The following is a 12,014-nucleotide window of genomic DNA, read 5'->3' as shown; positions in this document are numbered from 1 at the left end:
CTGATGAAAGTTAATTTTAGCAGGACAAGTTCAACAAATTTCTGAACAACATCCTCATTCTTAGAATAATAGCCTGTCATGGCTGACTAAAAGGAAGTGAAAATAAGATGTAACGCTGAATTCACAGGTTGGAGGTAACTAAAATGAGTGCCAGGTTTTCGTGCAGTCTGCACATGCTGTTTTGGAGGCCCATGCACCTTGTCAAGAATTATTTAAATGTAAAAGTGTCACTGTATGGTAATTTGATATAACATTGCAGCTGCAATCCACTCTTGTCTTTGTTGTTTTCAGAAAGGGGAAGTTTTTAAAGAGGAAGTAAAACAGAGCCCCACTCAGCAAGGCATCCCTGTCAGACATTTCAAGGAAACACTGGAATCACCAGCCATAAAATATTTGATTTATTTATCTCTTAATTCAACAAATACTCTTTGTCTCACACACCATGATTAGTTCCATTAAATCACAATTAACAAGTTCAATAGGAAGAGAATATTATCAAACAGACATTTTTCATATAACACAATTAGGACCCACTTGCTTGCACTTTAAATTCACTTCATCCAGAATGACACTTGAAACACCAAGAAAACAAACGAGCCAACGAGGACTACTATAGGCATAAGATGGAAAATAAAACACAAAAAACAAACTGATAAAAAGATTTGTTTAAACAACTACACATTAGTTATTCATGGTTTATTATAACCCACAGAACACCATCTGATCTGATGGGTGTCTATTTTCTCTGAAGTGGGATTAATAAGCAGCTCAAAAACCAATAGTAACATATTGACTCCATTGTTTTTTTACATATTTCATTCCCCAGATATAAACACGTACACACTCACAGTAAGACCCATGGCAGACATTTTCACTGGATCTTTGACAACTTTGCATGAATACTGATACCTGGACAGGCCTGTTAATGCCGCGTATTTATTCACCCCCTTTCATGCGGAGGTTGTGTTCCTCTGTCCAGTTAATAAAACATGTTTTCTGGAATGAGTAGACTACTTTACACTATGATTGTAGAGTTTATTATTGCACATTATCACGAAGGCAAAATAAAAAGATGTACATTTCACACAAATAATCCTCCTCTTGAGCTTCTTTGTCAAGTGGTTAACATGATGTTTTGATAAGGTCTGCGTCACGACAGCCAGCCGGAGTGCGGCATTTTAGGACATCAGCATTCAATAAAGGTCATCTCCGAAGCTCTCAGTCGTGGATATTGTACCTGAACGCCTCTATGAGCCCTTCAATCGAGTGAATGAAGCCGGATATGGCGCATATGCCCCCAATAACAAAAATGGCAACGTCGAAGAAGACGTGGTGCCACAGGAGATTCCTCCACTGGAGCTTCAGGTGGAAGAGGCTTGGCAAGAGGAAGCACAGACCAGCACCGGTGAGGCTCCCAGTTAAACCCATAAGGAGGGCGAAATGGGGAACAAAGACCGCCATAAGCAGGGTGAAGACAACCAGGGCGATTCGAAGGCCCAGACCCCATGATTTTAACTGTCCACCAGGGCCGTAGCAGTCAGGGAAGACGGCTCTGCCGCCATCCTGGAACAAGGATTTCTCCAGAACCTCAACTGCAGCAAAGAACGGCAGTGGGTAAGATAACAGCGCCTTGGAGACGAGGAAGAGGTTCACCACAGCCCGAATGGTTGAAGGCAGGTTATCCGTGATGACCTCTTTGGTGGCGTCTGCCCAAGTCAAGTAGGCCACCAGTGCAAAGAGGCCCTTGAGGACGCAGGCTGCAATGTGACTCCACTCCATCATGCAGTGGAATTCGCTTGGCTTCTGCATGTTTCCCTCCAGGGAGGGGAGGAAGATCTGGGAGGTGTAGCTGAACACGATGATGCCGATTGAGATGGGGAATTTCTTCACATCAATGTAAAACTTCACCTTGTCCCAGGCCCAGTCACGCGCCCTGGAGAGGCAGTAGGCAATGACAAGGACGTTGATGATGATGTGCGCCACCGTGCAGAGCAAGCTGAACTTGGATACGGCCTTGAGGTTCTTCAGGAACGCGCACGGTAGGAGCGCGACCGTGGCCACCACGGACCAAGCTTTCTGTGAGACGGGGAAGCCCGGGAAACTGTTGTACATGAGGTTGCCGCTGACCACGACATAGAGAATACAGGTCATGACCAGCTCGATGATCTGAGCCACGTTCACAACGTGCCCGCCCAGTGCTGGGAAGCGGGGCGCGCAGCAGGCATTGGCGATGTCCACGTAGGAGTCCCTCACACGCACTTTTATGCCATCCTCGTTCTCCTCGTACAGACACGCGATGAGGATTTTTCCGGTGTAGCAGCACACCACGGCCGCGAAGATAATGAGGAAGAGACCGAGGTAGCCACCGTGGAGGATGGCGTACGGCAGGCCGAGGACGAACATGCCCTGCGGACAGAGAAGCGCAGTTGAGTGGTAATGGACGAGGCCCACATCGCAGTGACAGGCCGAGACAGCACAGGCATGCAATGAGTGTCTCACACAGCTCTCATCTTACATAATAACACTAAGAAAAAATAATATTTTAGCGCATAAACATAACAGCGCAACACAAAAATATTTTTATGTATCCAAGCTGATTATTTCCAATATCTACTGCACATTATTTTTTAACACTCGCCTCGCCCTAAAAACAGGCCTTTCCTTTAAGTACAGACTGAATCGAATTCAGGCATTTAAAAAACACAATTTTAAAACGAATTCGTCAATTAATTTGATTAGAATTTAAATTTGATGAAGAGGCTGATAAGCACGTGGGTGCTATTCAGCCTCGGTGCTATCAAAGTCATACAGGCCCTGCCTGCAGCTCCACTGATAAAAAGATTTGAATATATGAATTCTATCACACTGGCTGCAATGAATTCACTCTTAAACCAGACACCAACCCTTTCACTGAAGCATGTATGTAATTACGATAACATTTAGCACTTTTAATACACTAAAAGCTCAACACATTTTTTGAGATTGTATGAAATTATGCGCATCCCCAGAGTATTATTTATAAAATCTCTTAAAAATAGAAAATGTTCAAGGTGACTTTAGGTCCACTTGCAGGCCTGGACCACGCAGCACATGCACACATGCAGGATGAAATGAGCCCCGGTGTACCTGAATGGCGTTGGTGACGTTCCAGCCTGCTTCCCATGTCGTGATTTTGGGTTTATCCTCATCCAGCGAGCCTCCTGTCTTCAGGGACGAAGGCCTGCGGCCGGTGCCGTCTCTCTGGTAGTGGCTGTCTCCCTCGAGCTCCCCCTCTCCCTCCATGTGTCCCCCTTCCTCCTCTCCCTGAAGGACATCCATCTGCATCCCTTGCCTGTAGTCATAATCCAAGTCATCGCACTCGGCGAAACCCAAGCCCTCCTCATCGGTGGCGGCCTGGAAGCCCAGCCGGGCGAACACCCCGCTGACCTTGGCCTGAGATTTGTTGGACACTGTGTGGGCCGCGTTGGTCAGCTTGTTGGTGAGCTTGTGTCGTATAAGGTGAGCCATCTTTACCCGAATAAAATACGTTCTTCAACTGAGAATTTTATGCGCGAGTAAAAAAGCAGATCATGTAGGGAAAATGTATTGGTTTTTTACCTGCTAGTGTAAAGTCATGCCTGTTGCCTCTTCGACATCGACGGCTGTTTCACCCAAACTGTTAAAAAAAAAATCCTCAGCCGTTTTTCTTCACTTGCTCATCCATATTACTCCTTCAAGAAACACTCCGGGGCGTCTGCCTCACCGAGGAAAAGCTCCAAAATGAAGACACGAAACGAAATATGTCCTCATTTGTCGTTAAAAAAGACAATTTAGCATTTTTTTCTCTTCAGTTGGGGTCCTGTTGGTGACAGCGCGAGCGCTGGAATCTCTGACTGCATCACAGCACGAGAGGAGAGAGAGAGGCGCGTGCACGTGTCCGCATAGAGTGCCAGTCGAGCAGTTCGCGCGCAGCATCACTGTCACGGCTGTGTGAGAGAGAGAGAGAGAGAGAGAGAGAGAGAGAAATGTATATGTACGTACAGTAGACCTAAATTGTTTTATCGAGAGGATAAAACGGTCAGGTCATTTAAAGGTAGCACTATTACAGAATTGCTCGTGACATTATGCATGAATGAAGAGATCAAACATTTCACCTGCTTCAAGCTGTCAACAGGTCAACAGACACTGCCATCAACAAACAGCGGGCGTCAGGCATGTGTGCTAAATAAATACCCTTTCTAACAATAACATTAATTATATATACATATATATATAATATGTGTGTGTGTGTGTGTAGTCTATCCTACGACATCTGCAATGCCGCAAAACTAACACCATATATATTATGAAACCATAGCTTGGAACCATTTTCTTTCGTTAGAATATTTAATGTCTCCGCCTGACCTGCTCAACTGTTCATGTCATTTGTGAAATTTTTTATATACAGCAACAACAGTAAAACAAAACAAATTTCCCCCCGGGGATCAATAAAGTATTTCTGACTCTGATTTTGATTCTGAAATAAAGCAAGCAGACTGCAAAATATCTGACTCTGGGACTGCGTGGAGTCACACGCACAACTGGGCAGACAACACCCATCACATGGGTATTTTCTTTAATGTAAAATAAAAAGGCCTTATTTTCCACGTGTAGACTATAACAATGTTTTTAAAAAATGACGAAATTATGTTTCTTAATTATAGGCCTACATAGAATCTTTGCAAACAGACGTTGTTTTAATGCATTTTCAGATGTTTAACGAATTCTTCGTACACATTTTCATTCCATAAAGAGAGCTAAAAACACAATTAATTTATTCCCATACAAAATACGCCCAATCACCTTCACATTAAAACATTAAAATGGATGGCAGTTTTTACTCAGATCTGCGTGTTTCAATTTCTCATGAATGCATACGTCTACAGATTTTAAGTTTCCAGCTCATTTAACAGCTTGATTCCAGATGAGCATGTTCAGCAGGCTGTGAAGGAAGGCATGCAACTCGTTGCTGATATGATGAGCATCCTACAGCTGGCCTGCATGCTGCAGAGCGCCGACAGCACCACGGACAGCTCCTCAAACACTGCAAGAAAAAGCGGGTCAGACTCCTCAGTTTCTTTTTTTCCTTTCACGTAGTTTTTTTTTATTCCTATTTAACACACCATACCGTAGCCTATATTAATTATTGTCTTGTACTGGGCATTTAGGCCTAAATATCTGCGCAGTGGAAAAAAAATCTCGGGGAGATTTATTTCTCCACGTCAGCTCTAATCCTCGGGAATACGAATCACCTCGTCTTTGCCTCCATAATCTGCAGTGACACGGCTGAGCAAAAGTGTCATCACATTTTTGCAGGCTGCTACAGAAATACAGCCCGCTGTGGCAGGGAGGCAAGAAAATCAAGCCAGTTCTCTTCCATTTAAGATCTTTAAAAACGATTCTGTTAATGAAAGATATGTAAAGAAAATTAAAAATCAAGGATAGGCTAATTGAAATCGTCACACAGACAAATTCTAAGAAATGCGAGACAACATTTTACGAGCACCATTGCAAGACAAAAACGCAACATGGACGAGAGTTTCTAAATTTAGAAAGCAGCCAGAGGACAGAGAAAGTTCCGCATATTTTCATGCTTGGCTTGGGCTGCTTTGCCAGCTGCCATTTGTGCTCAGGCCAACATAGTGTTTGTTAGTGAGTGTGTGTCATCCATGTCTGGGGGTGTGTGCGTGTCCGTGTATGTGTGTGTGTAGGACAGTGAGGAAATAGAGAGAGTCCTTGAGGCATCTTTCCCTCCCCCCATCACATGCACAGTCCCCGGGCTGACGCCGGGACAGAGGATCGGCTGCAAATGTCACACACACGCGCGCACACAAAAAACTCAAACACGCGAAATAAATGCAGAAAAATAAATAATAATGATTATAGTAATACATATAAATAAATAACAAAATATGTAACATTTTAAGTAAACATGTAAAAAAAATAATATAGATATATAATAAAATAGTTTTGCGAAATGTGAAATATAATAAACTCAAAACGGGGGAAAAAAATACACCCGGCCATATTAAATTTTCTCCAACACGATAGATGTATTTCCTCATGACCAAATGGATTTTCACTCTGCCTTTTTATTTTGAAAGGGCTTTAAGATTGGTTGCTGGGGCGACCAATTTAGCTTCTAAGGCTACAAAGAGAGGGATTAATTCAGGCTCAATGTGTGTGTGTGTGTGTGTGTGAGCGAGAGACAGCGAGAGTCACTCGCAGGAGGGAGTGTGTGTGTGTGTGTGTGTGTGTGTGTGTAGGCCTGAGATACGGAAGAGCTTATAGCCTCGTCTAACAGCCGTGCAGTGCTGACTGCGAGCAATAATCTCTGATAGTTGCCATGGCCACAGTAATTGGACAGGGTGTGTGCATGTGTGTGCTGAGATTTTAGAGAAAATAGATTTTTTTTTTCTTTTTCAGCACAGGTTATTTGTTATTTATGAGTGAAAGCCTGGAGTGCCAGGGTGGAAAAAACATTTAAACCAATACTGAAGCTTTTGTGTGATGAAAGACAAATAACAGAACAGTCAGCTACTTAGGTTGCACAATCGTGAGAAAGGATTTTTAATGATAAAAAATATAGCCTATACGTTTTTATCCGCATCTTCTTCCGGATCTGCTTCACACTTACTGTGTGCATATGTTCACTGAATGTGGTTTCCTTAAAAATCAGGCCCTTTTCATAGCAGACATTTTGATTTGTCACAACAGAAAGCACAGGTGTAAATGATAAGATGATAATGATAAATGACAGATACATTTTCAGGGTCTGGCATTGTGGAGTTCACTCTCCCATTGTCAGGACTTACTGAGGCACTTGATTAAAATTAGTATTATTAGTAACACCTGTGCTATTTCACATTATGACAAGTGAAAATGTCAGCTGTGAAAAAAATCCTGCTAGATGCTGATCCAAGGTGATATAGCCTTAATAAACAAACAATGACGTTTTAAAAAATGTGTGGTTAAGATTGATGCAGATGGATGCAATTTGTATGGTAGAAAATAATTTAACAAAAATATATAAATGATATAATGTGAAATGTTTGTTTTGTGAATATACATTATATGTGGGACCAAAGAAAGTAATTCAGGAAAATTTGATTTAGCTATTAATTTAATTTAGCTAATAATAACGAAATGCTATATCATTTGTAAATATCCCAGTAATCGACACACACACAAAAAACATTTTTCAGGTTTCATCAAATTTAAACAGAATCTGTTTTACAGATGTTGTTTTCTAGGTACCCTTCTAACTTGACAAATCGGGATGAATGTCCTCAGTTTATGTAACAAAGGAAAAAATCAATGTCTGAAATCACTCACTCGTTCACTCATTCACTCTCCATCCATACGCCTTAATATAACTTAAAAGGGTGAGTATATGAGAATATAACCCCTGTACAGAGAAATTAGTTAAAAAGTTAAAAATAGTTATAAAGTTGGACATTTTAACATGGGGGTCTGTGGAGATCGACTCACTAAGAACCAGCCTCAAGTGGCCATTTGAGGAATTGCAGTTTTTTGGCACTTCAGCCCCAGAGGTTGCCAATTGTAGATGCTCATTATTTTACTCATAGCCAATTGAGATTTTGGAAACTTACTTATTCATCCTCATTTTGCAATGCCATTGACTGGCCTAACATTACTTAACAGTAAAATTTAGCAAATCAGTAATATGTAGAGTATTGCATTGTGGGATGTTTTCCTGAGGGGGCAGTTAAAAATGGTTATCATCTATTTCTGCATACTTTTTTGGCAATATAAATCTAAATAGTGGTATTTTAACTAGAAAAATCCCCCTACTTACCTTTTCCATGTGTGTATGTGTGTGTGTGTCATGGCCATAATATGAAATAGCTATATATTTGAGACAGATTGCCAGGCCACCACCTAAATTAGGTTCAATCAAATTAATTGTTTTAAACATGCAATATTCTCTGAAAGGTTAAATAACAACAACAAATGGAATCTCACATTTATGTCCCAGCAGTTTTGCTGGCTGTATTAAATCTGAGTATCTGAGTAGGCTAGGACTGTAGGTGATCATGATCCCAAGATGGACAGGGACAGCTGGAGCTGGCTGTGCTGTGGGTCCATTCTAACCTTGCATGCCACGGGGGTAACATCTTCTGCTGCAAGTGGAGCAAGCATTAAGTTAATTGCTGCTGGTGGGGCTATCCTGACCTTGGCTGGGGTCTCTATGATATTTTCTTTTTTCTTGCAAAGTCATGATCTGATATCTTATATATGAACTGCTTTTTGGCTAACCAAGCATATATATTACTAGATATACTTGCTTCTTTTGAGTCCTGGATCATCATTTTTAACCTTTAATCTAAAAAAACAATATAATTAACTGATGGTATTGTCTTTGTCTTTTAAAGTAATTCTTGGTCATCGCTGCTCTCACCAGCTAGTACGCCCGGCATGTGTTACGCTAGAGAAGATGGACACAATTCAATCCATTCTTTACCCTTTTGCACTTCTTATTATTGCCAAGGCTTAAAAAAAGACACCACCCTTCAAAAAAATGCCAACTATTAGAGCCCAATAAATCACTGTAGGATGTGTACACATCCAAAACTAAACAGACCTTCAGGTCAATTCTGAGTACAGCCCCTGTCAAGTTCAATAGAGGTCAGAGGTTCATAAGAGGTCTAATCGGCCAGGGTAATTAAAAACACATCAAAACCACACGACTGGAATATTTAATGCTTTCTTTTTTTAAGAACAGTGGATGGACTGATACTGTACAGACATATTCATCTTATCCACATAAGACAGAGATTGCAACATGACACACACACGCACACGCGCACACACACACACACACACACACACACACACACACACACACGCACACTCATAAATTAGAATATTTTGTATTATTAGAAATACCCTTCACACACACACACTCACACACGTTCATGAATGCATGAATAGTGACAGGTGCACAAACACATTAATCACTCTATGGCCCAAAAAGATCTGCTGGGCTTACAAGGCCAGAGACTGAAGAGAGCGGTAGTGACAGACACTGTGTGTGTGTATGTGTGAGAGAGAGAGAGAGAGAGAGAGAGAGAGAGAGAGAGAGAGAGAGCGGGAAAGGGAGAGTGTATGTATTTGTACAGTGTACATGTCTCAGAGAGGAAGAAAGTGTGTGTGTGTGTGTGTGTGTGTGTGTGTGTGTGTGTGTGTGTGTGTTTGTGCAGGCGTGACAGGGTGAGGAGGAGAGTCATGGAGGTTGCAGGGGGTTTTGTCCGCAGTGTGGCTTTGATATATCAGAAGTGCTCAGAGTCAGAATTGTTACATAAACTGCCCTCTCTTCCTCCATCCGTCATTCCTTCACTCTCACTCTCTCTCTCTCTCTCTCTCTCTCTGTCTCTGTCTCACACACACACACGCCTTCCTTTTCTTTTCTGGTAGGTTTTCAGCCAGCCACTCCCACACTCCCAGATTAATTTGTTAATTCATAGGAGTTTTTACTCCTTTGTCTGTCTGGGCAATGTTGTACATAATTATGAACAATTCAATGAATTAAATATGAACTGACTGTCCTATTGAATACCTGCATACAAATGGCAAAGGGAAATATCCAGAAAGTACACTGATGTTTACAAAAGAAAATTTGGTGTTGTCATGACGACAAAATGGAAATGATCCCAGAATGCTGTGAGTCATAATCACGCACATAATCGTCACTGACAGATGCTTTTTTCCCCTTCAGAGCGTTCTGCAAAAAAAAAAAAAAAAAAAAACCCCAAAAATCAGCGTATTCTCACTGAGAAGTCACAGTCTTTTCCTGCCTACATAGACCAGCATTCAACAATATGTCTTAAAAGTGATCTTCTGGTTGAGGGGTTGATGGTTCTAATCCCTGGAGAAGATTCTTAACTGTGAGGGAAAACAAACCTGTCCCATTCCTGACAATTTACCTTTAAGCAATGTGAAAAAGGAACTATAGTAGTAAAAAATCTGCCTATATGAAGCTTAAAAATATTTATATCCTACAGCACCCAAGAATATACAGTCATGGAAACAATTATTAGACCACTCTTTTTCTTAAATTTCTTGTTTATTTTAATGCCTGGTACAACAAAATGTACATTTGTTTAGACAAATATAACGATAACAACAAATGTAGCTCGGAAGAGTTTAATTTCAGAGCTGATATCTAGAAAACTATGGTAAATGGCTAAATATCAGCTCTTAAATTTAACTCTTTTGAGCTATTTTTGTTGTTATCATTAACTTTGTCAAAATAAATGTACCTTTAGTTGTACCAGGCATTGAAATGAACAATAAATTGAAGATAAAGGGTGGTCTAATAATTGTTTCCATGACTGTATAAGTAGATAAATAAAAAATATAATCATTAATAAAAAAAAAAGGTATTATGAAATCATTGTATTATTTCCCCCTCCTTCCCCTCCCCATCAGTGGGAAATAGCAGTCTGTTCATTCCTCCACAAAATGGAGGCTGCTTGGCATCACGCGTGGCAGTCCCAGAGTGCTTGTAGCCTATTAGTTCCCCTGCGCCTCATCACCACTGCCTAGATGACAAGCACAGCATGCAGAGAGCTGCAAGCATCGTGCACGGACAGCGACACAATGTCACGTCTTGGCTCCTGGCAGGAATGGACGTCAGTGTGTGTGTGTCTGTGTGTGTGTTGCAGAGAAGAGAAACTAGATGGGGGTTTATTTGTATGAGTTTGTGGCCGTATGTTCATGTTTGTGTGGGTGGGGATGTGTGTGTGTGTCTTAACAGTGGGTATGTAACCGTGAGTGTGTGTGTGTGTGTGTGTGTGTGTGTGTGTCTGTGTGTGTGTACGTGTATGTGTGTGTGTGTGTGTTTGAGAGGGTGAGCTGACCCAGATCTGCTTATTAGCATCAGGAGGGGGACGGCAGTCACTTAGAGCTTTGTGCCTGAGCAGTGAACTGTGCTCATGCTTCAGTGACACACCATCAAGCTTCATACAGTAACACCCCTCACACACACACACACACACACACACACACACTCTCTCTCTCTCTCTCTCTCTCTCTCTCTCTCCTTCCTTCATCCTCTTCATCCTCTGCTCCCAAATATCTGTGCTATCCAGGAAGTAAATCCACCAAGAAAATACACTTTCTCTACTGTTCAATTACATATTGTTTAGGTCCAGAAAGCCGCAAAGTGAAACAAAGACAATATTATACCCCAAACATAAATTTAAAAGGAATGATAATCAGGACAGCAGGAATTAAATGTATCCAAATGTGTAAGACAGTTGACCATACGTCCTAGCAGCATTGTATATGCCTGCACAATAACATTGAGTGGAAAAAATGTGTCTTGTGCATACACTAAACACCTCACCCGTTTGGCAGCTTTGGGGGTTTGATTAGAATTTACATGTTCTGTGGGTTGGGGGGCTGGTTTTGTAAAGATGGATTTGAAATTAATCTTGTCGCATTGAAGGGGTTTAACTAAGAATCAGCCTACAAGTTTGTATGAAATCCTCCTTTAAATTAGGTGTTTCAGTTGCTTTCAAGATCTGCATTGGCCAGAATGTATTACTTAATTTTCCAGTAAAAAAAGAGTAAGAACAAATGCAGTTAGTTAATTATTCACAGAAAATTGTGCATATTAAGGATTCAAACATTTTATACTGCTTCAATTTGAATGCAAAAAATACCTTTTTGATAAATAGATCACATTTATGTCATTTAATTACTTCCTGGATTGACGAAAGATGGTCTAAATAAAATCTGAATGTTCTGTGTTGCTTATTTAGATACAGAGTATCTATAAAGTAGTCATTCATCTTCCACTTTATGGAGAAAAACTGCACACATAGGCTGCCACTAGTTATATTTTTCCTGGTACATTTGTCCATTAGCTGTATTGTATTGTTGTATTGTAACTGTATTGTACTCCACAACAACAAATACACAATCATACAATTACAGGATGAACCAAAACTCACAGTGTGAGATCTCCA

General features: G+C 41.0%; 1 protein-coding gene across 1 annotated transcript; it reads right to left on the bottom strand.

The window, feature by feature from the left end:
- Positions 1–375: 375 nt before the first annotated feature.
- On the bottom strand, positions 376–3,869 carry LOC131971135 (vesicular inhibitory amino acid transporter-like). Its single transcript, XM_059332443.1, has 2 exons — positions 3,127–3,869; positions 376–2,406 (listed from the first exon to the last, which is right to left on the bottom strand). Exons 1-2 carry the CDS (start codon positions 3,505–3,507, stop codon positions 1,219–1,221), a joined length of 1,569 nt encoding a protein of 522 aa, XP_059188426.1. The 5' UTR covers positions 3,508–3,869; the 3' UTR covers positions 376–1,218.
- Between the last annotated feature and the right edge of the window lie 8,145 nt (positions 3,870–12,014).

This window comes from Centropristis striata, chromosome 5 (assembly GCF_030273125.1).
Source record: "Centropristis striata isolate RG_2023a ecotype Rhode Island chromosome 5, C.striata_1.0, whole genome shotgun sequence".
Lineage (NCBI taxonomy): Eukaryota > Metazoa > Chordata > Actinopteri > Perciformes > Serranidae > Centropristis > Centropristis striata.
The sequence above is the reverse complement of the archived record's forward strand: the minus strand, read 5'-3'. Positions and strand labels throughout refer to the sequence as shown.